General features: G+C 42.8%; 1 protein-coding gene across 1 annotated transcript in view; it reads left to right on the top strand.

Annotated features, from left to right (window-relative positions):
• Nucleotides 1-16,988, top strand: part of LOC130238029 (uncharacterized) — a 28,165-nt gene extending 11,177 nt beyond the window's left edge. Inside the window, exons 10-18 of the mRNA XM_056468907.1 lie at nucleotides 1,830-2,210; nucleotides 2,292-2,372; nucleotides 3,866-3,991; nucleotides 4,068-4,252; nucleotides 4,946-5,103; nucleotides 13,107-13,352; nucleotides 13,532-13,694; nucleotides 13,909-14,011; nucleotides 14,537-16,988. Coding sequence (XP_056324882.1) covers nucleotides 1,830-2,210; nucleotides 2,292-2,372; nucleotides 3,866-3,991; nucleotides 4,068-4,252; nucleotides 4,946-5,103; nucleotides 13,107-13,352; nucleotides 13,532-13,694; nucleotides 13,909-14,011; nucleotides 14,537-14,643 — 1,550 coding nt within the window. The 3' untranslated portion in view covers nucleotides 14,644-16,988. The remainder of the gene's footprint in view (nucleotides 1-1,829; nucleotides 2,211-2,291; nucleotides 2,373-3,865; nucleotides 3,992-4,067; nucleotides 4,253-4,945; nucleotides 5,104-13,106; nucleotides 13,353-13,531; nucleotides 13,695-13,908; nucleotides 14,012-14,536) is intronic.
• Nucleotides 16,989-18,415: the final 1,427 nt, after the last annotated feature.

The following is an 18,415-nucleotide window of genomic DNA, read 5'->3' as shown; positions in this document are numbered from 1 at the left end:
TTCCCTAAACCCAACCGACAGTTTTAAAAAGCAACCCAGAAAAAGAAAACCCCTCGCCTGATTTTTATTACGTTTTCAGATTTGACCACATTCTCACCCTGTTATTAACTTGTTTATTTTATTTTTTTGGATTCTGTTTTTGTTTTACCGTTCCTCACCGGACTTGAAACCTGTCGTTGTGGTCAACTCTGTGCATCTCAAGTCCGCTGACGTACACGTACTGGACAAAGTGTTAATAGTGGGAAAGTCCTCCATATGGAAGTGAGCAGTCAGCCAGTAAAGGTGTAAAGGAATGGCGTCATAGGGCCCGGTAGCAATCATTTTAAAAATGAAATGCAGCCATACTTACTTCTTGCTACATACTTCGCTATCTCCAGAAACATATGTAGGGCTTTCAGAATGAACCTATGTTAAATAAATAACACAGCACACAAAATAAGAACAAAAACTGCACAAAAAGACGATGCAATCCAAATAAATAAAGTCTTCAAACTTACTAGGGTTGTAGCTGGTCGAAGCTAAAACATGCAGGACAGTGGCCCTTGATTAGACACAACTGGTTACCCATAAGACTTTTGCAATAAGTTGGCATACAGCTGTGGCTACTGGCTATGCGCACACCAAATTAGAGTCATTTTTGTGACACTGTACAGCAATAATTACCATTTTTGCAATGCTCACCAAACTTATTCCTGCATGGTCAGCATCCTACAGATTTCAGCTACAACCAGGGTGTGAATTACAGGGGAGTTTGGGCCCCCTAACTAACGCTTTCCTCCCTGAAAGACGTCAAAACAAGATGTAGTTCACTATGATCTGTTTTTTTTTTTAATAATAATGTTAATAATTAAAATAATATATAATATTGATATACATTTGATGACTCAGGCGACACGGTTGCTCAGTGGTTAGCACTGTCGCCTCACAGCAAGAAGGTTAGGGTATAGGAAAAGCCACTGTGGGTGTTTTTTATATAATAAAAAACATGCAAACAGAAGACAAAGACAAACACAATGAATGTGCAGTGACCTTTTGAGGGCAGCACAATCATCTCACAACAAGAAGGTCACTGGTTTGAGTCCCAGCTGGGTCAGTTGGCATTTCTGTGTGGAGTTTGCATGTTCTCCCCGTGTTGGCGTGGTTTTCCTCCGGGTGCTCCGGTTTCCCCCACAGTCCAAACACATGCGCTATAGGTGAATTGAATAAACTAAATTGGCCGTAGAGTGAGTGTGTGAATGTGTGTATGGAGGTTTCCTAGTACTGCATTACAGCTGGAAGGCCATACGCTGTGTAAAACATATGCTAGATAAGTCGACGGTTCATTCCGCTGTGGCAACCACTGATCATTTCTGTGTGGAGTTTGCATGTTCTCCCCATGTTCACGTGGGTTTCCTTCAGATGCTCCGATTTCCCACACAAGTCCAAAGACATGTGGTACAGGTGAATTGAGTAAGCTTAATTGTCCGTGGTGTATGAGTGTGAATGAGTGTGTGTGGATGTTTCCCAGTAATGGGTTGTAGCTGGAAGGGTATCCACTGCGTAAAACATATGCTGGATAAGTTAGTGGTTCATTCCACTGTGGCAACCCCGAATTAATAAAGGGACTAAGCCCAAAAGAAAATGAATGAATGAATGAAATTGGCCATAGTGCATGTGAGAGTGTATGGATGTTTTCCAGTATGGGTTTGCAGCTGGAAAGGCATCCGTTGTAAAACATATGCTGAATAAGTTCGTGGTTCATTCCACTGTGGCGACCCCTCATGAATAAAGGGACTATGAATGTATGAATGTTCAGCAATATTTATTTCTCTAAATGTTCATTTCAACAGATCCCCCTGTTGACCCCTGCTACAACTACAATGTACTGGATGATGCCTGGAGAGCCACCAGCAATCAAAACTCCTCTCAGTTAATGTGTGACAGTGCGGTGAGCTGGAGCGGCTGGTACCGTCTCTTCATTAATGGTCAGAGTGTTCAGATGCCAGACACATGTGTTGATGAGTATAGCTGCGGCACTGATGCTCCACTGTGGTTAAGCGGAGGACATCCAACACTTGAGGATGGAGTGGTCACTCGAGATGTCTGCGGACACTGGAGCAACAACTGCTGCTATTTCCAGTCCAATCCCATTCAAGTCAAAGCCTGTCCTGGAGGTTTTTATGTCTATGAGTTTGTGAGGCCGACCACCTGCAATTTAGCATACTGTGCAGGTACTGGACACACATTTAACTCTGCCTTCTGTTTATGTTAGAGATGATGGCTTTCTGTGTGACATTTATTTGTGTTTCTAGATGTGAGGTTTAGCACTAGCTACACAACTGACACACCAGAGATGACCGCAACAGAAACTGCAGCTGAAACCATAATTTTCGGTAATGTAATGTTCTGTATCACAATCTGCAGTACTATTGCTCAGATTAAAGTGCTATGAGTGTATTAGAAACTAAAAGTGCATTTGTACCTCAAAGGTACATACAATTACAAATGTGTACATCTTAGTACCTAAAACACACAAAAGTATACCCTTGTGGGCAATTAAGCGGAGAAAATAAAAATAAGAGACATCAACTGCAAGAGGAATAAACTTTGTAAACTGATTGCTTTATTTACTTCCTCTGACTCCACTCTTAAAGGGGAAAACAACCCCGTCACTTCCAGCTCCGAACTCTAAAAAGGATAAAACATCAAGAACAACTTGTGAATTCTGTCACATGTATAAATGTACACGCCACAACAGCCCCCCCAGAATTCACTGAAATTTACACATCCTGATGAACAGGAGGGTGAATACTTCGACCCACTCGTGTCCAGGTCACTTGCCAGAAGAATCTTGAGCAACAGGTGGCTCAGCTAGCTTGACGGAGATAGGACGTCCACACCAAGGTGCCAAAGCCAGCTGAGTAGGCTGACCCAGGTCTCTGTGAGCTGATTTCAGGCGGTCAATTGAAACACATTCCGACCTTCCCCCAACATCATTCCTGAATGTCTTACACGTAGATTGTAGAACTTGGAATGGCCCATCGTACATTGATTTCAGTGGACCTCTGTGTGCATCATGTCGAACAAACACAAATTTCACCAAAGACAGCTCATCCGGAACCCAAGACTTGTGAAGTCTGAGAGGTAGAAAGTGGAACAAAAGAGGAGGCAGGACTTTGCAAAATGGAAGGGTGTTGAGTTCCAGACCATGGAGTGCTGACACTAGGGACAAAATTGCCACCACCAGTTCTGCCGAAGAAACCTGGAGATCCTCTTTGGGGGCTGTTCGAAGCCCAAGCAAAACCGAAGGGAGTCCGTCATACCCCCTTCGTCATACAGTGTCATCATTCAGGGCAGCCCGCAGAGCAGACATTCGTTTGTTGTTGATGAGCCATAGTTTGATGAAGCTTAACACCCAGATTACGTGCAACAGCTGCCCAAAGCTCAGATGTGAACTGCGGTCCACACTAAGTGGAGATGTCCAAAGGTGTGCCAAATCTGGCTATCCAGGTGCCAATGAAAGCAAGTGCAATATCCGCAGTTGATGTTGACACTAAGGGCATGACTTCTGGCCACCTAGTAGTCCTGTAGACCATCGTAAGCAGGTGAGCGTACCCCAGAGATAGAGGAAGAGGACCAACAACATCAATGTTTACATGGTCAAAATGATGCTCCAGCACCTCAAAACTATTTTTTCTGAGAGTGTAGGGAGGACAGAAGCTGTCAAGCATATACATCTGCAGTTATACAGTATATAATATACTTATAAAATAATAATTATTATATTTAGTTATTTATTTGAGATTTTTTTAAATTATAAATGTGGTCTAATGGTGTGTTAGAAAAACGTATAATAATAAATATATTAATAATATTGTCTTTCTAGATGACAGAAACCCCTGTTCTGAACTCAACTGCTCCAAAGAGGAAAGGTGTGGGATGAAAAATGGTGTTTATGGCTGTTTATGTAACAAAGGCCACCAAAAACAGCGAGCACCTCAAGACTCCTTTGGTTAGTGTGTGATTCTACAATAAAATGTGAAATAAAAGGTGTTTTTGTGTCATTAATGATCATGTTTTTCTCTCAGATTCCAATGAGACCTGTGAGAGCAGCTCTGGCTCCATGTCTGTGTCTCGCTGTCAGCTTTTTGAAGCTGGTTTTTCAGCTGAGCACTTACACCTCAATGACCCCAGCTGCAGAGGAACCGTCCAGAACGGCAGAGTGGAGTTTAACTTCGACAACGATCAACACATCTGTGGCACAAATCTTGTGGTATGATCAACTACCTGTGTGTTAAATCTGATTTATACTACTGGGCTGTTGAATGCTTGAGTCTGATTGGCTGATCATTCTAAGGTGTGCTGTTATTTTCAGATAAACCAACAGTAGTGAAGTAGTTATGGCAGGTTTGGCCCACATTACAGCTACATGACTAAACAGAATGATTTCAGATATTTCACAGCTTTAAGAGAAGGCTTTGGATGAGCTGTTTAAGACTAGTCTTACATACAGGAGCAGTTTGAGAACAAAAACCTGGCAAATGTCTTAAATACAATTATCTTTGTGTCATGGCCACATTATCACTTTGGGTGTACACTATTTTCTACAAATTCAGTGGCCTGTCATCAACTATTCCTTACATGTACACCATCCCAACATTCATAGTGACTAGTTTTATTTGACAACCCTGACTATTTGTGTACTCTCAAGGCATGTCAATAAAGGTTATGAAAATGAGCCACATAATAGAAAGGGTCTAAACAGATTTGCCTAGAAACTTCTCAAAGTCGTTCATTCAATGATGAAGAGTGAAGAAGAACATGCTACCAAAACATCTGACACTTTTGCCCGCATTCTCCACCAATAATATATAAGACTTATATTATTTCACTTGACAACAGGTGTTGTTCCTTGATATAAAAATATACAATATATATACAAAAAATGTCTATGTGTTGTCTGCAGGCCAACGGCAGCCACTTCATCTACAGTAACTATATTGTGGGGACGCCGGGAACAGAAGGTCTCATCAGCAGAGTGAGAATCCTGAAGCTTTCTTTCAGCTGTGTTTATCCTCAAACACAAACACTTTCCATGAACATGGAGATCAACCCACTGCAGAGGTGCTACAATACACTCATTCTGGTTTATTATTGCTGTAGTTTGACAAATTAAACCATCTCACAGACTTTAGTTGTTCAAACTCTGTTTTATTTAGTTCTGAGTACTTTTACTGGTTGCACCGTTCATTGTAGTTAATCGTCTTAGAAATATTCCAACCTCCAACAACACAAAACATGAACAAAATCCTTAAAAAAACTGAAATAAGGATAAGACTAAAAAATCTAATCTGATACACACATCACTACTGCTCTATTTACCGCTGCTTTTGTGCATGGACATTGGAAGCAAAAACATAATTAAATGCTTTCAATGGAGAGGAATATAAACAGTACATTGTGGGTGGGTCCTATAGAATTGTTGTGCTTTCTGTCAAGAACAAAGATTAATTATCAACTTTTTTTTAGTTTTCGAAACAGAAATACGCAAAGATGTAAATGAATAGCTGTAGATTTGAAAGCAAAAGTGGCCAAACCCGTCCTCAGGTATCACTAATGCTGGTTGTGTCGTAAGTTCATATACCATGTGAACATTTTCTTTTAATGTCACTAGTACAACTACAAGCTTCTCTCATTGTCCTGGGGTGCGTTTCCGAAAACCATCATTAGCAGTGGTGTAGTCCTTGCTATACGCACGTATACTCAGTATGCCTACTTTTTTCCACAAGCTGTTTGGGTATTACAACTTCTGAGGATCATACCCTCGGTATACTCACTTGTTTTGGTGATTAAACTCCCCTAATTTATGTGTATTCGCGTCTTCTTTAACTGTATACCAAATGTTTTTTAACTCTCATCTTAATTGGTTGCAATTGGGGCATTTTTGTTTAATTTGCGTCATTCCAAGCCCCCTGATGAACGCAGCAGCTGTGAGAACATTTCGTGAGTTTTTCGAAGATCACAACAAATCAGCTGATTGATGTCTCGCTGAAACGTTCAAGTAAAATTATAAAACAGCACAGTCGCTTTAGCCCTCCTATATTACCATTCAGCCATTCATTTCCATTATTTCCATTCCATTCAAAATGTACTTGAGTATAGGCTAGTATTTGGGTTTTTGAAGAAGTGTGCTTTGCTTATGTTTTCTAGATTAAAAAAAAATAATAATAAAATAAAAAAATAAAATAAAAAAATAAATGAATAAATAAAACCACTGATCGTTAGCCAACTAAGGATGCAATTTCTGTCATTACAAACATAGTTTGTTGATTTGGTGATTCCCAAATCCATCAGTCCAACAAACATTCGCAAACTGCGTGGAAAACTTGTACGTTTGCAACTACACCTCTAGAGCTGTAGTTAGAAGCATAGTTCCTGGTTGTGTTCTATTCCCAGTTATCCCCCTATGCCCTATTCATTTAGAATATTCTAACATTTAAACTCGGAATGATTTGAAAGAAAAAAAATATAAAGCCACCTCTCTTACGTGTAATTTGCTCTATTAAAGACTGTTTTACAGTTCAGTTTTCCTATTATTTCCAATCTTTCTATTGACAAGTGCGCTCCCTTCGCAGTGCACTTTCAAATAATTTATGCCATTTTGAATGCAGATGTGGCTCATGACAACAGCTGTAGGTGACCTATGGAAAGCGGAATCTATATTACTTCTCCAAAGTTTGTCAAAACAAAAATATATAGGTTAAATTAATAGTTTTAATTTATAGTATACTATGTTGTTTATTAATAAATGTATATGTGCAGTAAATGATATTGGCCTAGAACATTTCTGCAGTGGTTTTAATGTGTCAAAGTTGTAAAAATAATTATATATATATTATTTTACTATTATTAAGTAGCCTTTTGTTAGTGGGTTTATGTTTTAGAATATGAAATGTTCTCAATAATATTTGTAAAGGAAACATAGGCCCTATATGTGTCGTTTACATATATTTCAATTAATATGGAAAACGAGTGCATGTTTTTACTAAAACTAATGTTGAATATATATATATATATATTTTTTAAGTTATGGGGATTTTCTCTAAAGAAGTTGTTGCTCCATCCTATTTAGAGTGTCATATGAACCTTTCATGTTATAACTAACATGGTTCATTTGATCTGCGACAAAGAAATTACGGTTTTGGGAAACACTTGTCACTACTTTTTTCCCCAAAATATGCATCGTGCTATGATAGCTCAGCAACCAGTTATGTCGTTGTTTGGGAAACGCACCCTAGAGCAGCTAACACTGGTTGATTCATATTCTGTAGCTACCCAACTAGCCCTAAACATGTCAGATGATTGTTAGTATTATAGGAACATAATAAGTGCAATGTAATTCAGTGTCACAACATATCTATAATGCCTTTTGAAGCAAGGCAAACTAATTATAAACACTGACTTAAATAGCAGCTTTAGTTGCAGTCAGGTATTGAGCGCAAAGCGAGTCCCACCTGAGCAGCAGCTATGCTAAGCTTTGTTTACTTCTCTGTGTAATGGCTGCAGGAGCCAGTGCTGAAAACATGGAGGTTATTTAACTATGGCATTTGGTTCTCTGTGTTATGAAGCGGACAGGAGACAGAGGTAAGGAAACGTTAGGGTGTTTATTGAATGACAACAAGGAGCACATGAAGGATAGCCAGGAGGATCAGGAATGATGTTGGGGTCTTTTCCTCCGTGGCTGGGTAACAGGAATACACGAGGATGGACAGCACACACCAGATACAGCTGACAGAGGATGACACAGACTTGGAAGGACTGGAAGACAGGACGATTCGGGAGGACCAGGAAGACTAGGAGGAATACAAAGAGAACAGGTAAGTAAATCGTTTGTTTAGCTGAGGATGACTACGCTGAGTGGTCGCTCAGTTGTCCGCTTTCGTCGAGACGAGCCCGGACAATGAGCGACTGGAGTGCTGTGCTTTTATCTGGTGCTCGTGAATGTGATGCAGCTGTGTGCTCATTAGAAGTCAGGTGATGGTGATCTTCGTGAGTGGGGGTCGTGAGAGCCTGACCAATCCATGACAGTACCCCCCTCCCCAGGGCCCGCTCCTGAGGGCCGACACCTCCGACGCCGTGGTGGTCTCCCTCTGCCTCTAGGCGCTGGGAACTCAGGGTGGCTCTCATGAAACTCCACCATGAGACTAGGATCGAGAATATCAGCTCTGGGAACCCATGTCCTTTCTTCGGGGCCGTACCCTTCCCAGTCCACCAGGTACTCCAACTGGCCACCACGACGTCGGGAACGCAAGATCTCCTTCACTGCGTAGACGGCTCCTTCTTCTAGGAGCAGTGGAGGAGGGGGTTCCTCTTCGTGGTCAGGCTCTGTGGAGGGAAGAACAGGATCGTGATAGGGTTTCAGGAGTGATACGTGGAATGTAGGGTGAATACGGTAGTGAGAGGGTAATTGTAGTTTGTGGGTGACGGGGTTAACCTGTTCCACGATGGTGAAGGGACCAACAAATCGGGGACTTAACTTGCGAGAGGGCAGTCGCATGCGTATGTCCCGGGTGGATAGCCACACCTTTTGTCCGGGTGTGTATCTGGGTTCTTCAGACCTTCTTCTATCGGCGGTTACCTTGCTTCGACGGACTGCCCTCTGCAGATGTTGATGAGCCTCGTCCCAGACTCTCTCGCTCTCCCGGAACCAGTGATCCACTGCGGGGACATCAGATGGTTCGCCATCCCAGGGAAAGAGCGGTGGTTGGAAGCCCAGGACGCACTGGAATGGCGTGAGTCCGGTGGAGGGTTGCCGCAGTGAATTTTGGGCATATTCTGCCCAGCCCAAATACTGGCTCCAGGAGCTCTGGTGACCACTGCAGAAGGTCCTCAGGAACCGTCCCACCTCCTGAATCTTCCTCTCTGTCTGCCCGTTGGTTTGGGGATGATATCCAGAAGAGAGGCTGACGGCCACACCTAGGAGCTTGAAGAAGGCTTTCCATAGACGTGAGATGAACTGTGGACCTCTGTCCGACACAATATCTTCTGGAATACCAAATGACCTGAAGACTTGATTAAAGATATTGTCGGCTGTTTCAAAGGCTGTGGGAAGACCTTTCAGAGGGATTAGTTTGACAAACTTTGAGAATCTATCTACTATGACTAGAATACAGGTATTACCTTCTGACGAAGGGAGATCAGTGATAAAGTCCACTCCTAGGTGTGACCAGGGACGGTTCGGAATCGGCAAGGGATGGAGCTTTCCAGCGGGTAGATGACGTGGGCTCTTGGATTGGGCACAGTCCTTACAGCCCTGAACATATTGCCTCACATCCCTTGCCATGTTTGGCCACCAGAATCGTTGGGATACTAGCGAGAGAGTATTGTTGATCCCTGGATGTCCAGTGCCTAGCGAGGTATGTAAGGAGTGGATCAGATCTACCCGGTGTTCAGGTGGTATGAACTGCCGATGAGGAGGGCATCCCGGCGGAGCAGGGGCTTCCGGAGTGGCAACGACTGGAGGAGCGTTCCAGGTGATCGGACAAATGGAGATGTGTTCGGGAAGAATCTTCGTTGGGAGTTCTTCATGATCGTGATGCTCGTGTAAACGAGAGAGAGCGTCTGCTCTTAGATTCTTGGGTCCTGGACGATAGGAAATGGAGAAATCAAAACGTGAGAAGAAAAGTGACCATCTGGCTTGACGTGGACATAGTCTCTTGGCCTCTTTGATATATTGGAGGTTTTTGTGATCTGTGATCACCTGGAACGGATGTTTGGCTCCCTCCAACCAGTGACGCCACTCCTCCAAGGCTAGCTTGATTGCTAGCAGCTCCCTGTCTCCTATGCTGTAATTCTGCTCCGCCGGGCTCAACTTCCGAGAGAAATAGGCACAGGGATGCAGTCGGGGCGGTGTATCATGATGTTGAGATAATACTGCCCCGACGCCGGTGGTGGATGCGTCCACTTCCACCACGAAAGGAAGATTTGGGTCAGGATGAGTCAGGAGTGGGGCCCTTGTGAACTCCTTCTTAAGAAGGCGGAAGGCTGCGGCTGCTTCTTTGGTCCACTCCAGTCCTTTGGGTTTACCCTTGAGGAGATTAGTGAGAGGTGATGTAATCCTGCTGTAGTCCTTGATAAACCGTCTATAAAAGTTAGCAAACCCAAGAAACCTCTGGAGCTCCTTAATGGAAGTGGGTTCTGACCAGGATAGAACAGCCTCAATTTTCTTCCCATCCATACGTATACCGGTTTGATCAATGATGTATCCCAAGAAATGAATCGACTTCTGGTGGAATGAGCATTTCTCCGCTTTGAGGTAGAGGTGATGTTCTCTCAATGTGTGTAGGACCTCCGCAACGTGTTGGCGATGTTCGGCCTCACTCCGGGAGTAAATGAGGATGTCATCTATGTACACTATTACAAAGTGGTGAAGAAACTCCCGGAGGACTTCATGAATGAAGTTTTGGAATACGGAGGGGGCGTTGACCAGACCGTAAGGCATGACCTCATATTCATAGTGGCCAGTAGGGGTCACGAATGCTGTCTTCCATTGGTCCCCCTCACGTATTCTTATCAGATTATACGCGCTGCGGAGGTCCAATTTAGTGAAGACTTTAGCTTCTCGGAGCTGTTCCAAAGCGGCTGGTACCAGAGGAAGGGGATATCGGTATTTTACTGTACCGTTATTTAGGACCCTGTAGTCGATGCATGGACGCAGCCCTCCGTCCTTCTTGGCCACAAAGAAGAAGCTTGAGGCGGCTGGTGATTTTGAGTGACGTATGTACCCCTGACTCAGAGCCTCCCTTATGTAATCTTCCATTGCCTGATTCTCTGGAAGCGAGAGCGGGTAGATCCTACCTCTTGGCAACTGGGCATCTGGAACTAGGTCGATCGCGCAGTCCCATGGCCGATGCGGCGGTAGCTGGGAAGCTCTCTTGGGGCAGAAGACATCATGAAAGGAGCTGTACTCCTTAGGAATGTGGATAGACTGCTTCTCAGGAGGGCTCTCGACCGATGTTGCAAACAAAGAAATGGGGTTCCGACCTTGAAGAGGGAGATTTGGAAAACAGGTAGGTGTACATCCAGATCCCCATTTCTTTATCTCTCCTGTGCCCCAAGAGATGATGGGATCGTGCTTCACCAGCCACGGGCGCCCTAGAATGATGTCCATATTTGCACCCTCCAGAACCAGAAATTGAATCCTCTCTTGATGTAACAGCCCCACTTGAAGAAGGATGTCTTCGCATTGTCGATGGATACGGGTCGAAGATCGAGTGCACTGGGTTATCGGTTGTATCTGGTATATATGCGAGGACGCCTCAGTACGGAGGTGGAGTTGACGACAGAGGGATTGGGAGATGAAGTTCCCTGCTGACCCGGAGTCGATGAGGGCTGTGACAAGGAGAGAAATAGAGGCAGTAGTTATTTGTACGGTGGTAGTAAGTGGTTTACATTGTTCAATATTCGTACTGAATACACTCACTGAAGTCCGAATGGGACGAAGGGGACACTCCATACGGGTGTGTCCACTGACACCGCAGTATAGACACAGACCCCGGGTCAGCCTCCTCTGTCGTTCCGCTGATGTCAGTCTTCCAGACTCTATTATCATGGGTTCTGGTTCTGGAGAGGCTGTTGACTCAGGCGATTGGAGGAGTGCAGACGAGGGGGTGATGGTGTCCTGTTGATAGGAACGGAGACGATCGGAACATCGGAGAGAATGTTGGATGAATCTCTCCAGACCCATTGTATCATCTAATGTGGCCAGCTGGATTCGGAGAGTGGGTTCCAAGCCGAGCCGGTACGTGGTCAACAACGATCTCTCATTCCATCCACTTGCAGCTGCTAGAGTGCGAAACCGGAGAGCATATTCCTGTGTAGATAGAGTACCTTGCTTTAGATGATACAGCTGCTCTCCAGCGGCTACTTCCCCATCAGAACGTCCAAACACCTCTTTGAAATACTCCGTGAAGGTAGTGATGGAATTCATGACCGGCCCCGGCTTGGTTCCAGATCGTCTCAGCCCATTTAAGTGCAGGTCCAGAGAGTAGTGATACGATGTAGGCGATCTTTGACTTATCTGTGGGATATAGAGAAGGTTGCATTTCGAATATGAGGGAACATTGTAACAGAAAACCATTGCACTCCCCCGCTCCGCCTGAGTAGGGCGCTGGTCGGGCCATGGGACTGGAAGGAAGGGCCGAAGAAGAAACTGTGGAGGCGGAAGTGCTCGGTGCTGGTGGTGCGTTGGAAAGTGGAGCTGGTGGCTGTAGAATCCGCTTCAACTGGTCCACCAGCTCTTGAAAGTGATCGAGGGTGCTCATGTTGTCGTCGTTATGGGTCCGGGCTTCTGTTATGAAGCGGACAGGAGACAGAGGTAAGGAAACGTTAGGGTGTTTATTGAATGACAACAAGGAGCACATGAAGGATAGCCAGGAGGATCAGGAATGATGTTGGGGTCTTTTCCTCCGTGGCTGGGTAACAGGAATACACGAGGATGGACAGCACACACCAGATACAGCTGACAGAGGATGACACAGACTTGGAAGGACTGGAAGACAGGACGATTCGGGAGGACCAGGAAGACTAGGAGGAATACAAAGAGAACAGGTAAGTAAATCGTTTGTTTAGCTGAGGATGACTACGCTGAGTGGTCGCTCAGTCGTCCGCTTTCGTCGAGACGAGCCCGGACAATGAGCGACTGGAGTGCTGTGCTTTTATCTGGTGCTCGTGAATGTGATGCAGCTGTGTGCTCATTAGAAGTCAGGTGATGGTGATCTTCGTGAGTGGGGGTCGTGAGAGCCTGACCAATCCATGACACTCTGAAACATACACAGACCTACTATGTGCTGAATTAGAGATGCATGAAAATGAGTGGATCAACTGTATTGGTCTTAAATGTATTTACTGGATCTGTCCCACTAATATAATGGTTCTCTGATGCCCATGCTCTCATGAATGTGGTAAAGAAAATATTGCTAAACATGAACAACAATGAAAGAGTTTATGGTAGAACTAATCTTTAAGTAGAAAAAATACTGCATAAAATAAATGTGGGAGTATTCCTTTGAACAATATATGTTTTAAGCATATACTAATCTTAACATAAATGTCCATTAATTGTACAGCACCATGCACAAAGTCCTCCCAAGTGGTGAAGGGGTTTATCAGGTGCGGATGGTCCCGTATGTGGATGAAGAGTTTACTCAGCCCTTTACTGGTAGAGTGGATGCAGAGCTGGACCAGGAGATGCATGTGGAGGTTGATGTTGAGGGGGTCGACAGCCGCCAGTTTGCCCTGGTGATGGACACGTGTTGGGCTACACCTGTGAATGACGCTGATTACAGTCTCCGCTGGGACCTCATTACTGAAGAGTAAAGACTTTTGAATAAATAATAATCCATGTAACTTTTATATTTGTATCTTTTCAGTATGTCAGAACTAAAGAACTAGATTCCAGTCTTTGTGAAATGATTGACTGGAAATCACTTCTGAGTTGAATGTGTTTGATGACATAATTAGGTTTGTTGATTGTGGTTGTTGATCTTGTCAGGTGTCCCAATCCTGAGGACGACACAGTGAAGCTGCTGCAGAACGGCGTCTCCACAAGCAGCCGTTTCTCCTTCAGGATGTTCATCTTCACTGCAAACTCCACTAAGCTTTACCTGCACTGTGCTGTTCACCTTTGCCTTCTGTCCAGTGAACAATGCTCAACGGTGAGTTTAAAAAGTCTTCAGAATCTCCCACTGATGTTTCAACACTAAACACACACAGGGAGATATTATGGTGTTGAGGTTTAATGATGAAGGCTGTTAAACATGTTTGTTCTGCCCTCTGCTGGGGATTTTGTGCACTCCTGTTGGTTTTGTGTTTGTTCAGTGATGTTTATCAGGGATTTGTACAGCTGGATTTGACTCTTTTCTCTTCTAGAGCTGTAACTCTGGACATCATCGGAGAGAGCGCAGGGCTCTGAATCTCTATGACAGTGCTTCACTATCTATGGGTCCTCTAGTGTGGTCTGGAGGAAACACAGGTCAGCATTTCATATGTCTGAGTGCAGTGTTGGGGACGCTGTTCTGAAACTGAAACTAAAAGTGTTTAAACTATTGTTAAACTAATCTTCTGAAAAAAAAGTTACTATCTAAAAGTAGTAGGTTTCATTAATTATTGTATTTATGAGCATGAACTAATAATGAATTCATTTAATTATTTTGGTTTAACTTAAATATTTATTTTGGGAAAAATTTGGTAAAATTAAAGGTTGTACTTTGGATTAAACTAAAATAAAACTAAAAATGCAAATGCAAAATACAAAATTCAAATGTAACATTGCAATAAACTAAGCACAGTAGGATTTCCCCCACTTCACTATTGCAGTATGTGATTTTGTAAAATAAAGCTGTGCCGCTTTAGACCATTGCAGGTTCACGAAATGAAATATAGCTGTTGTCAAACTATGACTAGCTGAGCTACACACAGAGCTGCACCTCAACACTGTTTGATTCAGCTGTAAATAATCTTTTATTTCATTAGACTGAATGATATTCTCTGTTCACAGATGTTCAGTTTCTCCCAGACCAAGTGAAGGTTTCTGAGGCTTCTTGTCTGTGTGCTTCTCTGGTGCTGCTGTTCATTCCTCTGATGAGTTTCTTCACTCTTTCTTAGTTTATTGACACAGAAAGTGCAACATTTAGTTTGGCTCATTTTAATGGGTGTGGAACTGACTGTGGCATGTCATAAATATTATTTTATAATATTTTACCCTAGTACTGCACTAATAATGTATGCATTAATTCATGCTTTTATTTTTGATAGATTTCTTTTTTTTGTAAAATCAGCAAAATCAGAATCAACACTCAGATCAAGTTTGTGTGCACTTAATTCAGTGAGATTCATTCATTCATTCATTTTCTTTTCGGCTTAGTCCATTTATTAATCTGGGGTCGCCACAGCGGAATGAACCACCAACTTTTCCAGCACATGTTTTACGCAGTGGATGCCCTTCCAGCCACAACCCATCTCTAGGAAACATCCAGACACACTCATTCACACTCATACACTACGGACAATTTAGCCTACCCAATTCACCTGTATCGCATGTCTTTGGACTGTGGGGGATACCGAAGCACCACATCTACACCAGAAACGCCAATTGACCCAGCCGAGGCTCGAACCAGCGACCTTCTTGCTGTGAGGCGACAGTACTAACTACTGCGCCAGTGCGTTGCCAATTCAGTGAGATTCCTAACATTATTCACAAATATACCTGTGCAGTCATAGGGGAAAATCTGTTTGTCTCTGACAATGCTGACCGTGTGATTTCATAAATAATCCTGATCTGTTGCAGTCTTTATGACTGGTTATTATGAGCACTTCAAGATTTCAATGCACAGCCTACTGTGTGATATACACAGTATAAACATCTATGCTTCTTATTTAATTATTTAGTATTTTTGTGTATAAATGTATTTAACGATTGAATCTTGATTTGAAATCTTACCACAGATCTACTGAAACAATTAAATCTTTTGATAAAAATCCTCAACTAAGCATTACATGTCTGGAATTTGTGGCATTTATGAACATCCTCATGGTTGCTTATTATGTGTTTGGTCTTGCAACATATTCATAACATAACCCAAATCATCAGTATGTTTGTTGTGACTTGCATTATGTTTATTTAGATTGAATTGATCACACACAGCCTCACACTCTTTTATTATCTGAGGATCTCACCTAGTGATTAAGTCAACTTAGTTTTTCTTGTTTTTCTTCAGTCATGTCAGAAGTTCCTCACTGCTGAATCTCAATCAAGTGTAAAAGATCCACTTGTGATCGACAGCTTTGGTAACTTGAGAATGGAATTCAGTCTGCTGGTTTACTGAAAGTCTTGTATAAAGCCGACCTGAGTAAACCTGACTATCAAGTTTGGCTAAAATGAGAAAACACAGAAAAGATGTTTTTCAACACATTTCTTTGCTATGAAGACAGCACATAATATTTGACTAGATATTCTTCAAGATACTAGTATTCATCTTACAGTGATTTAAAGGCTTAACTAGATCAATTAGTCAAGTTAGAGTAATTAGGCAAGTCATTGTATAACAGTGGTTTGTTCTGTAGACTCATTCATTCATTCATTCATTTTCTACCGCTTTTCCGGGGCCGAGTCGCGGGGACAGCAGTCCTAGGAGAGAACCCCAGACTTCCCTCTTTCCAGACTCTTCCTCCAGCTCCTCTGTGGGGCATCCCAGGGCGTTCCCAGGCCAGCCGAGAGACATAGTCACTCCAGCGTGTCCTGGGTTTTCCCCGAGGTCTCCTCCCGGTGGGAAATGCCTGGAACACCCCCTAGGTAGGCGTCCAGGAGGCATCCGAAACAGATGCCCGAGCCACCTCAGCTAACTGCTCTCAATGTGGAGGAGCAGAGGCTCTATTCTGAGCTCCTCCCAGGTGTCAGAGCTCCTCACCCTATCCATAAGGGTGCGCTCTGCCACCCTGCAAAGGAAACTCATTTCAGCCACTTGTATCTGAGATCTTGTCCTTTCGGTCATGGCCCAAAGCTCATGACCATAGGTGAGAGTAGGAACGTAGACTGACCAGTAAATTGAAAGCTTTGCCTTTCGGCTGAGCTCCTTCTTTACCACAATGGACCGGTACATCAACCGCATTACTGCTGCAGCTGTACCAATCCGCCTACGCTTCTCACGTTCCATCCTTCCCTCACTTGTAAACAAAACTCCAAGATACTTGAACTCTTCCACCAGGGGATGGGACTTTCCTCCAACCTGGAAATGGCAAAGCACCTAATTGATGACTGGATTTACTCTGTCACAAATGTCACAATTGCCAGCAATCTAGTCCTTGGAGATTACTGAAAAACACCACCGAACTACAATTCTGCCTCTGAACTGCACTATGTTTCCCATCAGGTACCTCTCACACACACACACACACACACACACACACACACACACACACACACACACACACACACACACACACACACACACCAGTTCCGGATCACTACTGATTACTTGCTCACAGCTGTAGCTCATGAAGACTTATTAGTTGGACTATATCTACACCTCAAATTCTCACAGACATTGCTTTGTCTTGTTCAACTGATACATTTCCAAGCGTTATTCCTGTCTAGCCTTGCTGTGCCTTTTGATTCTTGCCCTGTTTCATTGTTTATGCTGCTTGATGCCTGCACTGGCCTCTTTACCTCAGACTACAACTACACTTCTGTGTTACCCTTAGGATTCTGTTTGTACCTGTTGACCATTGCCTGATTAACGACTCTTAATAAACTGCAAATGGATCCTCAGTTCTGTCTCACTGTTACACCCACAGACTAGTTGTGAAATTAAAATGAGAAAGACTTGTAATGAGAAAGACTTGATAGCTCAAGTTTTTAAATATATGCATTTTGGTGGGATCCCATCCTTAAATGTCACTAAATGAATCCCTGCTGTCAGGAGGCAATGCACATCACATGTTTTTGATGAGATAAAATAAGAACGGGAAGAATGTAAAACATTACTCAAGAACATAATTGCTGTTTCTCCTGTAAACGTGTGAATATTCTCTAATGTTCACTTCCTTGAATTCTCTGCCTCAAACAAAACAATCATCCCACTGAACCTGTGTGGTGTGCTCACCCAATAAAAACAAATACATGAATAAAAAAGATTTGGCTTATTTATTTATTCTATTTATTTACACTTTTAAATTGTACAGTATTACTTGCTATTTAAGCATGTGGTTCTACATACAGATTTAAGATTTTATAGTTCACTTTAGGATTAGAGATTGAGTTCTCAATTGTTACGTGTTTAAGTTATTAAGATATTAAATGGATGAAACATAACAATCAGTGAGTCTCTAATGATGCTGGATGAAAAAGGAGAAGACAACCAGCCTGATCTCACGAGGAAACGTAAGTATTTTACGTTTTGTCAGTTTAGTGGCTAATTCATACGAATTCCTACGAGTTCAGTCGTATGAAATTGTACGATTTTAATAAGGAGGCGTGGCACCTAACCCCACCCCTAAACCCAACCGTCATTGGGGGATGAGCAAGTCGTACTTAATTGTACGAATTAGATCGTACGAATTCATACGAATTAGCCACTAAATCAAAAAGTTACGAATTGCCGTGAGATTGTGTTGGCTGGTTAAGTGAAACAAAAAGTAAACATATATTTAACAGAGTATGTCAAGCAATGAATAGGAAATGTAATTTAAATGTATTTTAAATAATCTAATTAAACAAAGGAAACAGGAGTGTTGCCAAAACAAAGAAATAAATATAAAAAAACGATCTAACTAAACCCCAAGTCATTAAACTAACTAACCAAAAATGCAGAAACAAAAACCTTAATCTTCAGCACGTCACTTCATAACTTCATAACAAACTTCATAACTACTCCAAAAC

The sequence above is a fragment of the Danio aesculapii genome, chromosome 12, assembly GCF_903798145.1.
Source record: "Danio aesculapii chromosome 12, fDanAes4.1, whole genome shotgun sequence".
Lineage (NCBI taxonomy): Eukaryota > Metazoa > Chordata > Actinopteri > Cypriniformes > Danionidae > Danio > Danio aesculapii.
This window is presented reverse-complemented; position numbering and strand designations above follow the sequence as displayed.